Source organism: Antechinus flavipes, chromosome 1, assembly GCF_016432865.1.
Source record: "Antechinus flavipes isolate AdamAnt ecotype Samford, QLD, Australia chromosome 1, AdamAnt_v2, whole genome shotgun sequence".
In the NCBI taxonomy this organism is placed as follows: domain Eukaryota; kingdom Metazoa; phylum Chordata; class Mammalia; order Dasyuromorphia; family Dasyuridae; genus Antechinus; species Antechinus flavipes.
The window spans coordinates 293,487,591-293,507,819 of record NC_067398.1 but is presented as its reverse complement, the minus strand read 5'-3'; the positions used below and the strand labels follow the sequence as shown (position 1 = coordinate 293,507,819).

General features: G+C 34.7%; 1 protein-coding gene across 1 annotated transcript in view; it reads right to left on the bottom strand.

The window, feature by feature from the left end:
* Positions 1 to 20,229, bottom strand: part of MUSK (muscle associated receptor tyrosine kinase) — a 198,133-nt gene that overhangs the window by 61,977 nt on the left and 115,927 nt on the right. The window contains exon 6 of the mRNA XM_051962588.1: positions 17,373 to 17,497. Within this exon, the coding sequence (XP_051818548.1) occupies positions 17,373 to 17,497 (125 nt within the window). The remainder of the gene's footprint in view (positions 1 to 17,372; positions 17,498 to 20,229) is intronic.

The window sequence follows — 20,229 nt, the reverse complement described above, 5'->3', positions numbered from 1 at the left end:
AAAAATTTCAGCTGAAGAATAATAGATTCTGCTTTAGCTTTTTACATTTACTCTGCATGTTATCACTCTGCTTTAATGTGTGTTTCTTGTAAACAACATATTATAGAATTCTGGCTTTTAATCCAGTCTGCTATTCACTTTTGTTTTATAGAAGAGTTCATCCCATTCACATTCACAGTTAAAATGACTAACTCTGTATTTCCTGCCATCTTATTTTCCCTGTTATGCTTTACTCTTTCCTTTCCCCCTTTCCCTCCTCACCAGTGTTTTGCTTCTGACCACCCCCTCCCTCAATCTTCCCTCTCCTTTTATAGCCCCCCCTTCTTATCCATTTTCCCTTTTACTTCTGTTCTTCCTTTTATTACCTCCACCTTTCCTTTCTCCTTTCTCCCCCTCCTTCCCTATAGGATGAGACAAGTTTCTATATTAAACTAAATACATCTGATATTCTAAGTCAAATCTGATGAGATTAAAGTTCACACAATGCTCATTCCTCTCCTTTAACTGTAAAAGGTCTTTTTTGCCTGTTTATGTGATGTAAGTTATCCCATTTTACTTCCCCTTCTCTCTTGTTCTATGACAACCCCTTTTCTACCCCAGTTTCATTTTTAAATCATCACAGCAAAGTCAAATTATCTCTACACCCTCTAAATATATGCCCAACAAAGATGCAGTTCTCAAGAGTTAACTCTCTGATATAGGGATGTAAACATTTTAACCTTAAAAAACATAATTGGTTTTCTCCCTTTTTACCCTTTCCTGCTTCTTTTGTGTTCTGTGCTCAAGATCAAATTTTCTGTTTAGCTCTGATCTTTTCATCAAATATAAATGAAAATCCCATATTTCATTGGATGTCCAATTTTCCCCCTGCAAGATAATGTTTAATTTTTCTGGATAGTTGATTCTTTGCTGTAGTCCAAGTTCCTTCATCCTCCAAAAGATGATATTCCAGACCCTTTGATTCTTTAAAATGGAAGCTGCTAGATACTGATATTTGAATTGTTTCTTTCTGGCTGCTTACAGTATTTTCAACTTGATCTGATAATTCTGGAATTTAGCCATAAAATTCCTTGGAGTTTCCATTTTGGGCTCTCTTTCAGGAGGTGATTGGTGGATTCATTCTACAACTATTTTACCTTCTGATTCTAGGACATCAAGGCACTTTTTCTTGATGATTTTTTGAAAGATGTTGTCTAGGACCTTTTTTCAATTGTAGTTTTCAGGTAGTCCAATAATTTTTAAATAGTCTCTCCTGGATCTATTTTCCAGGCCAATTGTTTTTCAGATAAGGAATTTTACATTTTTTTTCTATTTTTCTCACTTTGGGAGGTTTTATTTGATTGATTCTTGTTGTCTCATTGAGTCATTTCTTTCTAATTTTTCAATTCTAATTTTTAGTGAATTATTTTCTTCAGTTAATTTTTTAAAATCTACTTTTGCATTTGGCCAATTGAACTTATAATAAATTAATTGTTTTGTTCATTGAATTTTTTTTTCCATTTCACAAATTCTGTTTTTCAAGGAGTTGGTTTTTTTTTTTTTTTCATTTTATCAAAACTAATTTTTAAGGAGAAATTTTTTTTCAGACAATTTCTGTGTTTCCTTTTCCAAAGCTCTCATTTCCTTTCTCCATTTTTCTTGTAAGTCTCTTTTAAGATCTTTTTGAATTCTGCTAAGAGAGCCTTGTGAGATAGAAACCAACTTATTTCAATCACTCTTTGAGGCTTCATCTGGAAACATCTTGCCCTTAGTGACCTCAGATTTTGAGGTTTGTTCTTCTCTGTCTCCATTAAACTATGTATGGCCAGAGCGCTTTTTGCTTTTTTGCTCATTTTTAAAGGTTGAGGTCTGCTTAGGGCAAAGGGGAGAGTTTCCCAAACTTCCTCTAGAGGAGGGCAGTGGCTTCAAGCTGCACTGGGATTTGGTGCTGCAGACATCCCCTCTGGCATGGGCAGGGCTGGCCAAGTCCTGCCTATTATGCTGGAATTTAGGAGCTCACTATTTGCCTTCTCTAGTTGTGTTGAAGGTCTCACAGGTAGTCCGCGAATCCACTGGCTTCTGAACCAGGACAGAGTAGCAAATGCTGCTGTATTTTGGCTATAAGCCTCCTACTAGATTCCCCAATTTGAGGAAGCTTTGCTGCTCTGGGTCTCCCTGCACTGTGTGCTAGATTGCAACTCTCCCCTCCCGCTGTCCATCCAATTCAGACAGACCTTTCCTGAAGTTCTTCCAAAATATCTTTTGCTGGAAATTGTTATACTCCAAATATTTTTGGGTTCTGACACTACAAAACTCATACACAGGCTTGATGTGGTATTTGTCTGAGGGAAGCCAGCAATAGCTCAAAGACCTGTCTATTCTCAGTCATCTTGACTCAATTCTCCTATTTTTTGTTATTCTGAACTTAGACACTTTAGACATTATTTGTCTGAGATTTCAGGAGGCAAACTATCTTGGTTATTTCAACATGGTTCTTCTTAGGAAGGACCGGGTATATCAACTGACAAAATTTTGCTTGGTCCTTCTTAAGTTCCTAGATTTTCCAGTTATATACTTGTATAGATATTTCTAATTTTACCTTTTTTTCCTTCCATTTTTATCTCTCCGTTTCTTTCCCCTACTCCTCTTTCCCTTATTTTCTCTGTTTTATTTCTCCCTATTTCCTCCAAACCTTAACAAAAAAGTCTTTTTTTTCCCTTCCAAACTGGGGAAGGTTTGAAAGATTGACCTGCAATGTTGAAAACATTGGTCAAGGGAAGGAGAATCAGAGCAATGGATCTGAGACCCTAGACTAAATTCGATATCATTTCCTCCTTCTCTAGAGGCTCTGGTCAAAGTTACCATGTAGGCTAGCAGCAAGTCCTGTCTATAATATGTGAGCAGGATTTCAACTGTATGGCTTTAATTATCTTTGGAATTTTTATTTTCTCAGTTCCAGTTTTTAATTTTACACTTCCCTTAATGCTAATCATAAAACTTTGCTTTTGCTTTAAGGAGGGGTGTGAGTTTACTATTAAATATTCAACCTGGCATTAGAACTCTCCCCCTTAACCTTGTTTTCCTCAGTTTCCTCATTAATAAAAAGGCAGCAGAAGAAAATAGCAAACCACTCCAGTATTTTTGCCAAGAAAATCCCAAATGGAGTCATAAAAAGCTGGATATAATTGAATAACCACAAAATCTGTATGATCTTGGGTGTCTTATTTAAATTGCAAGAAGAATTTTCAAATGTGCTGAAAAGAATCTGAGAGACCATCTAGTTAAAGGATGGGGCAAATTAGATAACTTATGAGATTTTTTTGAGTTCCAGGTCTATAATCTTATAAAAATTCTTCTCTCCATAAGAGAGGCAGCAGAAATAGTATGATTTCCATCTTTTAGCTGGAAAACTGAGGCAGAAAGATTAAATGACTTGCTCAGAATCATATAGATAATAAGCATTCAGACTAAGACTTGAACTCAAGTCTTCTAGACTCCAAACATAGTTCCTTTCCAATACATCAATAAAATTTTTTTCAATGACAAAAAAGGCTCTTTAGGGTGAAAATTCCCATACTCAATCAATCCAGTGACAACTTGTTTATGCTTTAAATTGGAAGCAAATGCCTATTTCGAGAGTGTATGGCCCTGGTGCAAGAGATGTGATGAGATAAGGATATTATTTCTTGTAAAGATAGTCTTTCCCATAGAGCCCATATGGATCTGGGGAATTATCAAGAAACAGAGGGTCATAGAACTCAAGTTACAGTGAAGTTCAGGGGCCCTCTATTCAACAGAGAAAAATCCACAGAAGTTAAATTATATACATACATACTTACATATACATATATATGTACACACACACACACACACACACACATATATATATATATATATATATTCTTGGTGGTTTTCTGGAGGTCTTGGAGTAGCCTTTGTTTCAGCAGATTAATCTCCACGAGAATAGCTAGGCGTTAAAAGTCCAAAAGTCTTTACTGTCTCCTTTGCCTGGTGCTCAGCTAGCTTTCTCATGACCTTCAGAAGAGACTTGGTTTCAGTGGAGAAAATGCAGGAAGACAGGCCAGCCGCCACAAGGCTGATGAAGATGGAAATGAATCTCTCTCTCCTCTTGGCTCTGAGAGCTTGAGCTCCCGCCTCCAGTCCACTTGTCTTCTCTGGGCTCTCGCTCTGGCTGAGGCTCTCAGTTTATATGCTTTACACTGAGTATAAACCAATCATTATATAACTAGGAAACCATTATTTGTTGTAAGATTAAATCAAATACTGAACTTAGAGAACTATTAATCACCATGCTAAACTAATTAACTTTTGTCTCATCAATTCTACTAACAATACCTTGTAAGAATCCTTGTTTCAAAATTCTGGCCCATAACAAATGCCTAATTAAGTTATGTGAATAACATACTCAGTCTTGCACTACTAGAATTCTTGAAATGGGCATTTACCTTTTTGCAAAGTCCAACTACTTTTTGTAACTAATGGACAGGAATCCACCAATTTTCTCCTAAACTCACTCACAGTTTTTTCCCTTGTCTTCCCCAAAAGCCCTGGAAAAAATGTCTTACAGGAAGAAGAGGCAATTTCCTTCTTGCTCAGACCTATAATCTGGATCCCATCCAGGTGCTGAAACAGTTAAGCCTCTAATCTAAGTGCAAGGGTTGCAGAGGCCCACAGCCTGCTAAAAATTCTTTTAAATGTTTTTCCTTATGTTTCAAAGGTCCTAGGTCTATTCTGTGAGTCAGGTCTCTTGTCATATCAGGAGGGAATCATCAAAGGAATGTATTTAGACTAGATCTCTCCAGACAAAGTAAAGTAGTGAACTGAAGATATTATTATGTCTGGGTACTCCAGGTAAAACCTTGTTTTTTTCTTAAAGTAACCAAGACTTCTCCACAGGCTGACCTGAGGAGATTGTCATGGAATAACTGGATGATCTATTCTCCGATTCACTTGCAGGGGCTTCATTTCATGATTGGTGAGGATATGTCAGAATAGAAAAGTCAATGTACAAAAGGCAATTTTCTCTTTTTTAATTTAATTATTTTTTATAATAATAATCTTTCATTTTTCAAAACATATGCAAAGATAGTTTTCAACATTCTCCATTGTAAAACCTTGTGTTTCAAATTTTTTTTCCCTCTCTCCCTACCTCCCCCCTCCTCTAGACAGTAAATAATTCAATATAGGTTAAATATATGCAATTCTTCCAAACATATTTCCACGTTTATCAGTAAATTTCTTTCTTTTAAGGATGGGGAGCATCTTTTCTGTAAGTGATTAACAGCCACAGAAGCTCTGGCTGGGAAGGTCCTTGGAATGAACTGAGATATCATAGAACTTTTCTTCCCCATACTACATCCCCCCCTCTCCAAACCCAAAAGTCCATTAGATGTGCTAAAATTATTATGAGGAGCAGCTAATGTACTTGTGTAGGAGTATTCATGCAACAGGAAAACATCAAGAAATAGCTCATGATGCTTTTTCATATTATTTAGGTTTGCCTAAACTAGCTATAAGGCAACCAGCATAGAGAATTGGGCCTGGAGTCAGGAAATCTGAGTCCAAATCTGGCCTCAGACACTTACTAGTTATGTGACTTTGGGCAAATCACATAACCCTGTTTACTTTTATTCACTAGAGAAAGAAATGCCAACATACTCCAGGATCTTTGCCAAAAAACCCTATTGACAATGTCATGTAGAGTTGGACATGACCCTTTTTTGAGTAGCTAAATGGTGCAATGGATAGAGCATCAGGTCTGGAGTCAAAAAGAGCTGAATCCAAATATGGACTCAGACATTTACTATCTGTGTGACTCCTAGCAAGCCACTTAACTCTGTTTGCCATAGTTTCCTTATCTGTAAAATGAACTGGAGTAGGAAATGGCAAACTATTCCAAGAGCTTTGCCAAGAAAAAAAAAAAGCCAAAGGGAATTATGAACAATTAACACCACTGCAGCCCTAGCTATAATTGTTAGGTTTCTCTAGTCTGTTTGATAAGTTTTATCTGACTTGATTTGTATGTTAACATAACTGTCCCTCTGTCCCCCCCTTAAAAAAACCCACAAGATTTTCTTCCTACTTGGATGTTTAGAAAATTTTAGGAAATAAAGATATAAACACTTTCTTTTGCAGGAGATGCCCTTTCAAAGGAAATCCCATTTCTTGTTTTAAATGCTGAGATGTCAATCTCTATTCTTTTCAATTACAGTTTCTTCTGTCAGTGTCCAGTAATGACTGACAGAGGTAAAAGGGAAAAGAAATAGATGTATTTTTTGTTTAGTAAAATGGAGTTAGTTGCCTTTTTGAGGAAGTTGAACTGAAAAAGTTTCAATTTATTATTTTTTGAATAATGACCTTAGGGCAATTTTTGACATAGACTAACTAGGTGATGGAGGCAGTAAATTTTCTACAGGAGAAAATCCCCAAAGTTTCTATCCAATTTCTATAAATGGATTACTGTGATATCTTATTCAGACTTTGCATCACTCCAAGAATCCATTAGAAAGTCCTGCTCATAGCACCTATTGAAGTATCCTTTGAATTTAACTGAATCTCAAAAAGAGTAAAGCTCTTTTCCTAGACTGAATCCAGAAAACTACTTTACATGATGACTGACATTAGCTATGTGACCTCAAGCAAATCCCTTAACCTTTTTAGCCATGTTATCCTCATCTGTAGAATTGAGGGATTCTCTAAATTCCTTTCTAATTCGGTGACTCTTTGCTCTTCTAAGTAGTTAGAGGGAATAAGAATTTATATAATGCTTATGATATGCCAAGCACTGTGCTGTTGCTTTATAAATATTATTTTATTTGATCCTCACAATGATCCTGGGAAATTGGTGTTATTTCATCCCCAGTTTAGCAATGTGGATTTGAATTCAGTTCTTTTTGACTCCAGGCCCAACACTCCATCCTCAATACCATACCTAACTGCCTTTAAGATAGATCTATCTATCAGAGTATCATGGAAAGTTTAGAAAAAAGTAACTTAAAAAAAACAAAAACTACAAAATGAATCTCAAATTATACAATGAAATTCCCTCAAGACAAAGACCGCCACTTAAAAAAATACCCTTCATGATAGGGGAACAGAAACAAAAAAGGAGGACATTTATTAAGCACCTACTTTGTGCTAGATATTGTGTCTTCACAGAACTTAACAAATACTGTCTCATCTGATCCTTACAACAACCCTGAGAGGATAGGTGCTATTATTATTACCTTTGAAGAATTGAGGAAACTGAGGCAGATAGAAGTTAAATGATTCCTAGGGTCACACAGTTACTAAATATCTGGCATTATATTTAATTCAGGTCTTTCTGATTCCAGGTTCTATACTTTTTGTTTACCTGCTGTCTCTCCTATTTGACTGTATCCTCCTTGAGGGCAGGGATTGTCTTTTGCCTCTTTTTGTATCTCTAGCATTTAGTAGAGTACCTAGCACATAGTAGATGCTTAATAATCATTTCTTGATTGATTTATTATCGTGCCACTTAGTTACCTCTCTGGATTCTTATAAATCCTAATATTACTTCTTACACAGAAGTGTTTTAATAAATAAATGGTTGTTGAATGAATATAATGCTTTGAATGAATAGAAGATGTCCCTTATTGTCTTCATTTTGGGTCTCAGGTTCAGCAAAACTTTTTCTCCAAGAAAACCATTGTCATAATCTCAGCATTTGACCACAATTTAGTAATATACAGCAATTACTAGTGAATTGAAAAAAAACCTTTGTGTGAACAAAATCTGACTAAACAATACAGATATAGAAAGTAGCTATTCCCTTTGCAAAAAACTTCCTATGAGTAGTTTCTCTAAGGTATTTAAGACATAAAAGAATTTATGCAAAGATCTGTTAACAAAAAGTTTTAAAGAACCTGTAAAGTGGGTAAGAACACTAAGCAGTAATTAATTAAATATTAGCTATAAGCTATATAAAAACTAGCTATGTTTTCATCTACTAGTAAAACAAGCAACATTAGTATTTTTCCCATGCTCTTTTACTGGAATGGTTCAAATATTTTAGACTAATATTTTGAGCTCCTTGAGAAAGAAGTGGCTTGTTTGGAGTTTTCTATTAATATGAACCCTTTCTTTCCCCTCCTTTCTTTGTATCCTCAGCTCTCAGTACAATGCCTATTACATTGTAAATGCTTGTCTATTTAACTTAGACTATCACAAGGTAACTAGAATGTGCTACATCTTCTATGAAAGGTTGAGAAATTTATCTAGAGGTAGAAATAAACAAGTTTCAGTGGACTGGAAATTGGCCTAATTTAGACCCTATTAATAACATTGGTTTAATCAGGCCTAGAATTAGAAAACCGCCTTTTTATTTTAAAAAAGTATGCTTACTATCCAATATAATAAGTATAGTCTGATGATGAATATTGTAAATTCATTGCCAAATCATATAAAGCAAAGCTTCTTAAACTATGGGCTACAACCCCATTCACATAACTGAATATGGGAGTCATACAATTTTGATTTATTATCAGTAAGTGTTTGATTTATATAACTATTTTATATATCTATATACCTGGGGTCACATAAAAATTTCTTGGGAAAAATGGGGTCATTAGTGGAAAAAGTTTAAGTTCTTAAAACAAGTGAATTTTAGGAAAAAGATAGACATGTTTATGAAGATGTAAAAAATGGAAGTTTTGCCTTAAAAGTCAATAAATATTATTATTTGGCTTTAAAACATAAAACATGAACTAGAACTTAATTTTAAGATAGATTAGTCACAAGAGGCAGGATGGAACTATCTTCTACTCAGAGCTCATCCATACACAGCAACTGCTAGTGAAAGATTAACAAAAACTCAATAGCCAGGAGGTGCAGAATTTATTCAGTTCCATCAGGGTCTTTCATCGAGTATTCCTATAATTTCTGACAATTATAGGTTAGTAGGTTGGCCACAGATGTCCAAAGATTTAGTTTATGAATTGCATTTCATAGTATGATCAATATAGGTGAGAAAAGGGGTATTTATGTCTTTTGGAGCCTCTGTGATTTTAGAACTTCAGGAGATAAAGCTACTGGTGACCAGCTTCAACTCAAGCCTAGGCTGATTTCATTGTTTGCCTCTTGTCCCAGTTCCCTAATCCTCTCCTTCTCCACTCCCACCGGCTAGTATTAGATCTGTGAACTCTGCTATGTAGTTCCCAGTGGAAACTGGGGCATACTACAGCCACTGGCTGCTACTTTACCAATATCTATTTGTAATGATTAATTTCTTGTACTTTGAGGTAATGTTGGTTTATATAGCTCAGTCTTCTTTAGGTCCTAAGTAGCTTTACCCAGTGTAAAACTTGGCTGTTATAGTAACTAACTGTCTCTGACCAGAAGGACTTTGGATGTATTTTCTACTTCTTTCCTGGAGGAGATTTACTGTTTGTCTGCCTAATTCTTATTTTAGCATTTGGAGTCTTGAGGCTGTCCTGTTTCTTTCTTTAGCTTATTCCCTGGTTTATTGGGTTTTGGCTTTAATTAGCAAACCAAAGAAGTCCAAAACATGATTAAATATAATATTCTTCTATTCTAGCAAAAAAAAAAAAAAAAAAAAACCAAAAAAAAAAAAACCCAAAAAAGGCCAGAATCTCAGAAACAGAAAATTTGTCTCTAACTAGCATTACATTCTGGCTTAAATTTTATTACTCATCATTTTTAAAATGATTACTATATGAATCTGTGTTTCTTTTCATTGATTACAAAATTTGGTTGATTATGAGAAGTCTGAGAGTTGCCTACCTGAAATTTTGGAATTACTAATCCAACCCTCTTGTTCTATTGATATGGAATGTGGGGTTAAGAGAACCTCATATATCTACTAACTGGTCTCTCTGCATTCAATCTTCCTTAATCCATCTCTGTATAATTGCCAAACTGTTATTCCTAAAATGCAGGTTTGAACATATCTTTGATCTGCTCAATAAGTCACAGTGGCTCCCTATTACATTTAGGATTATGTGCAATCTCCTATGTTTGGCACTTTAAAGTTCTTCAAAAATTTGGCTCAGCCTATCTGTCAGGTTGGTTATATATTATATTATCTCATGTTCTCTCTATCCAAATGGCTCTTATAAATGATATGTTATCTCCCAAGTCTTTATATAAGCCATCCTAATGGCTGGAATACTCTTCTATTTCTTCAATTCTGCCTCTTGGAACCTTTAGCATCTTTCAAAGCTCAACTCAAGTACCATTTTCTTCAAAAAGTCTTTCTTTATTCCCGCCATTATCTCCCTGCCCCAAATAATTGGATATTTAACTTGTACCTATCTTGTATTTCCTTATTTGTGAACATAGGAACTGGAAGAAACTTTAGAGATCATCTAATTTGTTCTCACCTCTCTATTTTTATAGATGAAGAAACTGAAAGCCTAGAAAGGTTGATTAACTGATTTTTTTCTAGTACACATAGGTAGTCATTGACAGAAGCTAGGATTTGAAATAAGGTCCTTTGACTATGAAGCCAACCATCTTTTTTTTTTACTGTACTATTCTGGCTTTCTACATGCTTTTATCCTAGAGTAGAAAATAAATGTCTTTAGGTTAGTAACTTTCACACTTTTGTATTCATATTTCCACTGTCTATAAGAGTGCCTGGCACAAAGTTAACAAAGTGGATGTTTAATAAATTCTTGTTGATTGATTGAGAGAGAAAGGGACACAGCCAAGGCATCTCAGTTAGTTAAATGGTTCACCCCAAATAGAAGCTAGGTCTTCTGCCAGTGGTCATTTCCCTACAGTACATAATTTGTAACTGCAATCCTTCCTTCTTTCCTGTGAAAGATTTTTATAGAACCCTTAGCAAAGATTATTAGAACTGAAAATGATCTTGATAATTTGAAGAAAAAAGCAACAACAGACTCAGACTGTTGGACTCCACTCCTATTAGAATCTAAGTTACTTATTCATATGGTAATTATATGCTTTGAGAATAGAAATTTGCTCATGGAATGCCTTGCCACAGTGCACAGGGATGGAAGTTTACCTAAGATGGGAGAACTTTAAAGTGAAAAAGAGGCAAAGTGTAACTTTGTGCAAGTATAGGAGAGAAATGGAGACTGGAGAACCATTTTGAAGAGATGAACAAACAAAGCAGAGGTATTATTGAAATGATGTGATTGGAAATCCTTTATTTGACAGGGCGGTTCCAGAAGTTGATTTTCTGTTCTGGCTGGAAAAAAGCATCTCTCAGAAAGTCCTGCATTAACATTTTTTTTTAACCCATGGGCCTTACTTACTTCACCCTCCTCTTCTTTTTTTCTCCCATTAGTCTCCCATTCCTTCTCTTCCTCCTCCACCTCCTCTTCCTCATCTTCCCCCTCTTAGGACCTAGTTAAGTTTAGTTTGTTTGATCCTCTTTATGAAACTCCTCATTATTAAAGTAAGTGTAGGTGTTTCATCATGACTGTGACTACAGCCAAAGTGGAGGTTATCCTTCCTGGAAAGCCTTCTGAAGGGCACGCCCTTCTGGATAGCCTCCTTCACAATCCTTCCACTCCCTTCCCTGCTCTGTCCCATTTGCCTTGACTGGCCTGAGATCTGGACACTATGTGTTGAAGGAAAAAGCCATGTTAGGATGAGTAAACAGAATTGCAACATGTAGGAGCCAGGAGGCAGTCCTTCTCCCATCCTGATTTCTCAGCATTTGTTGGTTTTTTATAAGAGCATGGAATTGATTTGTAAGAGTTCTGATTTTTGTGATAAGAAAAATTTATAAAGGATCCAGAGAGAGCAACCAGAATGATAAAGAGGGTAAATCAGAGATTCTGTGAGAAAATATTATGGCAATAAGAATTGTTTCTTACACATGATACTGCATCTCCTTTCTCCATGACTCTGTATTGTCTTTTCCCCATACCTGGGGGGTATTTCTCTTCACCACCACCTTTTAGGATCTTTTGTTTCCTTTAAGAACCACCTATATCTGAAGCCTTCCTTGATTCCCCATAAGCAATTGCCCTGCTTTGTTTGTTTTTTTTTAACACACACAATGTATGTATGTATGTATGTATGTATGTATGTATGTATTTTTGCATATGCCTGTATGTGTTAAGTTGGGTCCTAGATAGAATCCATGCCTTTCATTGATAAATGTAATTTCAAATTTGTATCTCTAGCACTCCTATGTAGGAGGTATTTAACAAATGTTTATTAATGTTTTGCTCAGCATAGAAAAGTTGAAACTAAGAGAATAAATTTTCAAGAATATGAAGGGAAAGCAGACTCCACACAGAGAATCACTACTTACATTGTATCAAATTTGGATGATACCATAATACCTCAAATGTATTTCTTTGACTTCCTGCTGTGTCTGAAATATGTACCAACAAAGTAACTCCTTGGGATGGGCTTCTGACAAATAGTTCATCATTTAGCATTAATTGAGGGATTACTACTATGTGTCAGGCACTGTGCCAAGAATTAGAGATACCAAAAAAAAAAAAAAAGACATAATAGAGTCCCTAAACAATATATACTGGAATCAGTTGAAGACAGTCAACAGAGAGAAGGCTTAAACTTGACAAGAATATCGAAGAGTCATCTACATAAACATGTTAGCTGAATTTACCTGGAATGGAAAAAGGACCGGGGATTAACAAAAAATGTCAGTGCAGGCCTTTCTAAAATGTTTCAAATTCTATCTGATGAAAGACTTTTGGTTACACCATTTCAATAATAGCTCCATTTTGCTTATTCATCTCTCAAATATGACCTTCTACTCCCCATTTTTCTCCTACCTTTGCACAAACTCATTTCTTCTGATAAGATCATCAAACAAAATAGTAAATAGTGAAAAGAGAAGAGGAACCAGGATAGAGCCTATGCCAATGGTTAATAGGAGTGACTTGGATGCAAAATTGTGAAAGAGGCAGAGAAAGAGTGGTCTGAGAAGGAGAAGGAGAATCAGAAGAGAGTAGTATCATTAAAACTCTAGAAAAGAGAATAGTTAGGAGAAGGAGGTGATTTGACAATATCAAAAGCTGAAGAGGTCAGCAACAATGAGAACTGAGAAAAGGCCATTGGATTTGACAACCAGAAAATAATAAGTCACTTTGGAGAAAACAGTATCAGCCAAATAATAATAAAATCAAAAGCCAAATTGCAGAGAGTTAAGAAAAGATTGAATGGAAAAGAAGCAGAGGTACCAATTGTTGACAGCCTACTCTTAAAATATGTTATTTAGAAAAAAGGACACATTTTCCCCAGTAACACCTCAGCATGAATTAATTTTCAATTTGCTCAACATCTTAAAATGTAATAAATGAAAAGTGGAACACTGAGAAAAAAGGACATAGGTGAATTTTGATATAGTGGTAGAGTTTTAAAAGACTTGAAGCATGAGCCAGGGCTCATGGGGGACAAGAATATGTAGACCATTATAGATAGAGGTATGTCCTGGAAAAATGAAAAGGGCTCCAATTTTGAAGAGGGAATTTGAATCCCTGCTCTTCTATTGGCTATTTTTATAACCATGACAAAATCATTAAGCCTTTCTAACCCTTGACTTATCTGTAAAATATAAAAAGGAAGGAAGGATTGGTCTAAATGAAGGTCCTTTCCAGCTTTAAATTAATTATTCTATGGCATCTAGATGGCACAGAGAATAGAGCACAGAGCTGGGAGTTAGGAAGACATGAATTCAAATTTTACTTAAGATATGTATTAGCTGTATGACTGTGGGCAAGTCACTTCACTCTGTTTGCCTCAGTTTCTCATCTATAAAATGATCTGGAGAAGGAAATAGCAAGTCACTTCAGTATTGTTGCTAAGAAAATTCCAAATAGGGTCATGAGGTGTATAAAATAACTGAACAACAACAAAGTAAATGGGCATAGGATTTCTGAAAATAAATGTTTTCTATTTCACAATTGTGGCTAAGGTAGACTCAGATGGTTGTAAATTATTCTTATTCATAGAATCATATGATTTGAGAGGAGAAAGGGGCCTCATTTGCCAAACAAATTCAGTCCAACTATGACAGAAAACCTTAAAATATGTATTAAGTGGTCCTTTAGCCTCTACTGGCATTTTTGCAATTTCTATACATTTTTTCAGTTCTTCTCTCTAGGACCAAACAGTGAAAAAAATAATCTTATCCATCCTCTGCAAAACAGCCCTGCAAGTTCCTTCTCGAGATTAAATATAGTCACTTTCTTCAACAGATCCTCTTATTTCCTGGCCTCATGACTTTTCACCAATTTGATTGCCCTTCTGTGAGCTCTTTCTTAGTCATGTCTTACTTAAACCATGGAACCCAGGACCGAACTCAATGTTCCTGATGAAGTCTGATGAGGTAGGAATGTAATAGATACTTGGCCCTTATTCACATAGTACCATGTTGAATTAGTTGTTCCTTGTTTGTTTTTTGGCTGCTACATCATACTATTTATCCATATTGAACTTTCAGTCCACTAAATCAAGAGATTTTTTAAAACTACCATCAATCTATTCATGTTTCCCTTATCCCACTATACTTAATGAAGTTAATTTTTATAGGCAAGTATAAGATTTAATATTTATTCTTTTTGAATATCATTTCATTAGATTTATTTCAATACTCTCTTAGGGATCTTTTTGGATCATTGTCATCCAATTTGTTGGCTATCTTTCCCAGCTTTATGTCTTTTGCAGATTTGATGTAATACCATCTATGTCCTTATCCAAATCAGTGATGAAATTGTTCTCTTGGCCCGTTTTCCATCTCTGAAATAATAGGGTTAGATTAAATATCTCTAAAGTCTCTTCTGCCCTTAAGATTCTAAGATTACCTACTGACTACGAAATAAGAACAAAGAAAAAAGTCAAGGGATTTAAATAGGACATTAGAGAAAACTTTATAACTGAAAACTTTCAGATACTGAATAAATTTCCTCAGGAAATATCTAGAGATGTCAAGAACAAGATGCTTTAGCTGCAATTTATCTTGTCTGAATGATGAAAAGATCAATCTTGAATTTCCATTCAAGTTTGCTAATTTGGCATCAATAAAAACATATAAAGACTCATTCCAGCAGCCTGTGATATTGGCTCTATCAGGAAATATGAACATTTAAGTATTATTTGTAATAATGACATCTTATGGCAACCAGTTACCACTACAGCTCATGATTCAAATGTTAATTTTTAACTTCAAACTTCCTCTTCTAATTGTTCAGTTTTTCAAAAACCTGTACTCATTCCCCTTTCTTCCATTTCCTCACCCTTACCCACTCTATTCTATGTTGATTAATTCTATCTCCTTACTGCTTTGAATTCCTGCTTTTTATTTTATCTTTTAATATAGTCATGAGGTCATGTTTTAGAACTAATAGTTTCCAAACTATTACTTAGTAACTTTTAGTTATTACTTGTAATCATCTCATGGTTATAGAATTAGAAGAAACCTCAAGAAGTCTTTTGTTCCATCACTGTAAGATCATAGATTTAGAGTTTTAAGATCCCTTAGTGATGATCAGATCTAACTATCTAGTTTTACAGATAAGGAAACTGAGGTAGATTAAATGATCTCTCCAGAGTTTGTTAATAATGCTGAATATAAACAAAGATCTTTCCGAGTCCAAATTTAATTGCCTTATCTTCTTTGCTCTGCTTCTTACCCAGGCAGGCCAACCCTTAAAGAACAAGGTAATTCACTTAACTGACATTTATTTCTTTTTTCAACTTAAAACACAAGTATTTTAACATAAGTTATTCATGGAGAAGAATGGGCATTTGTAATTAGTATTAACAAGTAACATTTATATCGTATTTTATACATTTAAATGTTTTCATAAACATGATTTTGAGGAGACAATATGACTTTTTTATTTCTCTTCTATATGCACTATTACACAGACAACTTGACCAATTTTTTTCTTCAGTTGGGATATAGGTTTCATATATATATATATATATATATATATTAGCTGATTTTGGAACCTACAAGAAAAATCCCTATTCTCACTTCTTGCTATCTTCCAGTCTAGCCTACTTTGAGGTAATGAGTATTTCTAGCACCTTAACAGAAAAAAAAATAAAGAGGGAATACTGACAAGTTTCACACTAAATGTTTTATGTGGACCAGATATGGAATAGAAGAAGAGTGACAATGGTTCATCAAATGGAAGAATGATAGGACTGAAGGATGGATCTATCATATATTAAGGCCTGGCAACAATAAGTCTGCTTTCTCCATGTATGCAAAATAGTCAACCTTCCATTTTTTTGAGAAGGAAGATGGAAGTTTTTTTTTTTTTTTTTTTTTTTTTTTTTTTAACTCTAAGGGCTTAGAAGCAGAATGTGATTTAAAAAAAGTTTAATGTGATATAATTTAATATGAAAAGAATGGTACAGCATCAGTAGCTAGATATTAAAATATGTATTAGCTGTATGACCATGGGCAAGTCATTTCACTCTGTTTGCCTCAGAGCCTTAATCCATTCCAAGTCCTATGGTTACATCTTGAATCATAATGGAAATCTGAGTACATTTGCTGTTTCTTTTGATTCTTTAGATTCCTAGATTTGGAATTAGGAAGAAATGAGTTCAAATCCCATCACAAATACTTACTGGCTATATGACCTTGAACAAATCACTTAGCCTATGTTTCCTCATCTGTAAAAATAAGGGGGTTGACTGCTTGCTTGTTAAAATTTCTTCAAGCTATGAAATCTGTAATTTTATGATCATAAGGGCAAAAATGGTCTTCTCAGTGGAAAAAAAAATTACTGAACAAGGATATCAAAACCTAAGACGTATCGATAGCTCAGTCACCAATAAGATATATGGTCTTTATAATCAAACTCATTGACCTAATATTCCAGAGTCCCAGTTTCCTCAAATGTAAAAATGGGAATAATTTTAGCTATCCTCATTATTTAAAAGTGTTTTTTAATCAAATTATACATTACATAAATATGGTAATAAGCACTTAATTATTATCTCGTTTGATACTCACAACTCTAGGAGTATATCAAAATTTAACTGGTCCAGTAGCAACACAGAAATCAATAGCAGGAGAAAAGGAGAGAATCTAGGATTTCTAGTCTCCTATACCAGTGTTTGGGTCTTTGAAATATTATATAAATATTTGAAATATTAAATAAATATAAATAAATAAAAATTATACAAATATAAATATATAAATAAAAAATAAATGATTATTATTTCTACTACTTATTACTACAACATAGTTCTCTAATATAATATGCCATATCATGATTTCAATGATATAAACTTGGTAAAGATAAAGAATCAAGGAATGAATATGAATTAACCTTTGAGTAATCACAGAGCATTGTTATAACTGCTTCCAACCCAATGCATTCTGAAAGTTTCCCTAACCATGGAGACATAGAAATGATACTCACAGCATTTCCATTTTCAAGCCATGTGATAGTAGGAACTGGAATGCCTGTTGCAGTACAGCGTAGGGTCACTACAGAGCCAAAGGTGACATTGTGGGATTCAGGAGCCCGCAGAATTCTGGCAAACACTGTTAAGGAGATAGAAAAGCCACATGACTATTCTGAAAGTACATCTTCAACCAAAATTCCAAGGAATTAGTTGCATGCTTCTAAAAAAAAATCCCAATATTCATAAATTACAACAGGAAGGAAGATAACATGGGAATAAGATCATGACTACTGAAGAAAGAACAAATACAAACAACTTAGAATTGAAGACAGGGAAAGCAGGAGAAAATAACTCCTATTCTTTGCCCCAGTTGAACTTTTGGCTTCATTGAGATTTCTTCCATGATGTCAGTAGTAATGTTACTTCTAATGAAATAATATGACTTAAGTTTAGTATGCAATATATCAAATTTAATTATATAATCGATAGAGCTGGAAGAGACCTTAGTGATCACCTTGCCTAACCCAGAGATTTTACATACAGAGAAACTGAGGCCCATGGAGATGAATGACTTGCCCAAGTTCATAGAACTACTTAATAGTGAAGCTAGGACTAGAATTGAGGTCTACTGATGCCCAGTTCAGTGCTATTTTTGTACTTCTAAACTATTCATTGAGGTTTTGGCAGGACTTCCTCTTAGACTACTGATCCAACCCAAACTCCTATTCTAGGTCTGAAGTCTCCAGAAAATGGCTGCTTTGACTCTATTGGGATCTAACAGTGACTATATGGAACTGGACTTCCAGTGTTATAGCACTTTTTGCTGTATGGGAAAGTAAAAAAAAACTAAAAGCTTATTTAGGTTTTACCTAACAATGACACAGATGATATGGTAGGAATAGTTGGAACAAAACATGCTCGCTCAAAAGTCTGGAGTATATTGTCCTCAACATGGATTTATGCGCAGAATGGAATTAAATTTAGCTTTTGATGTACTTATGTAAGATTCAAATGTGACAAAGGGGTAATATAACTCCTGAAAATTTCTGGCCTGAATGTCCTTTCAAAGCTGATAGTTTTATCCAGTCATACTTCTCAAAGCTATCTCCCTCTTCATATTACTTTGTTTCTGGATCTATTTGACTTCTGGGTAATTTTTCTCTTGTATGGATATATTGTCTCCTAACAGTCTATTTTCTTTGATTATAACTGGATGTACCTTCCAATACTGGTCAAGTTTCTTTAACGATACGGTCACTTATGGGAGGGCAACAGAAGAGAGAAACTCTTTTATCTATCCAAGGGTGTTTCTTTCCCAATGAACTGGAATTATTAACTCTCAAACTTGGATTGACCAACATAGGACTGAGCTCATCCCTGGACTATCATTTTTACAAACTGCTCCAATGTTGTGTCTTAGTCTTTTGGCCAATCATAAACTATTTTCTTCTGTTGTGTCATCTGATCAAAGTACCATAATCCTTTCAAGCTGATTTGCACCTTTTGGCAGCCATTTTTTGCCCAATTTTCTATCTTGTCATTGTCACTAGTAGATGCAAAAAAGTGACAAAGGACTGACAACCATTTCAACTTTTTAAAAACTTTGGTTGAATTGTGTCACCACAGACATACAGTTTGTTCTCTAGCAGCTGATATTCTGGTACTCTCTGTACTTAGCTATGTTTTTCCTTTTTGCTAGGGTATCTAAAGTCTTTCCAACTTGATATAGCTTACCAGAAGTTATGTTGCCCTGGCCTTCCAAAATATAAGGTTATCTCCATAGCACAATAAGTATGGTTCCTGTGGTATATAGATCATCATTATATTTTCTAAAAGGCTCAGCATCTGTGTGTGTGTGTGTGTGTGTGTGTGTGTGTGTGTGTGTGTGTGTATGTGTATCTGTCTCTGTCTCTTTCTTAGCAACTAGGTATGTAGAGTGTCTATGATTTTAACCTAATACCTAAATTCAAATACAACCCCAAAATACTTCTTAGCTGTGTGACCTTGGGTAAGTCATTTGACCTCAGGCTGCCTTAGTTTCCTCATCCGTTAAATTGAGATAACAAGATCACCTGCCTTCCAGGCTTGTAGTGAGGATCAAATGAGATAATACTTGTAAAGCACTTAGTACAATGCCTGGCACATAGTAGACACTGTGATGTCATTATTGGTCCCTATATTATTGCTATCATTATATGTTAAAATTTTTTGTTAAGTATATCTTTTGCTGTTTTATATATAGGCATATCTATGAGGTGGCAGCAATAACTTATTATAATAAACCTCAGAGAGCTTGCTCCTAAGTCAGAAAGATATGGATTCAATATCACCTCTGGCACCTATGGGCTATGTGATATTGAATAAGTTACAAGGGAGGTGCCAACCTCTTCTCTGAGATTTTTCTCATATCAATGAAATCATAAGTCCAGATCCTACCCTAATTATATAGAGATGTGTATATAAACAATAGACTTTATCTTGATAAAATATACAGTTAATAATAGTTAATAGTTATATAGCACTTACTGTGTACCAGGCACTAAGCTAAGTTCTTTACAATTATGACTTCATTTGATCTTTCCAATAATCCTGCAAAGTAAGTGTTACTATTATCTCCATTATATTTTTTTTTTAAAAAGGAAGAGGAGGAAAGAAGATAAACAATAACATTTTCCCCCAAGCCTTGTTTTGTTAAAGATTTCAGTAACTTATTATACCATGGTTTTTCTCAGCTAATAATGAGTGGCTTTTGGTCTAGGTTATAAGAAGCAACATGTAGGTTATACATATAGAGAAATAGAGATAAAATGTATTTGAAACTGCAGGAGAGACTCTTAGTGAATACAATTTCAAGCAGTGAATTACATAATA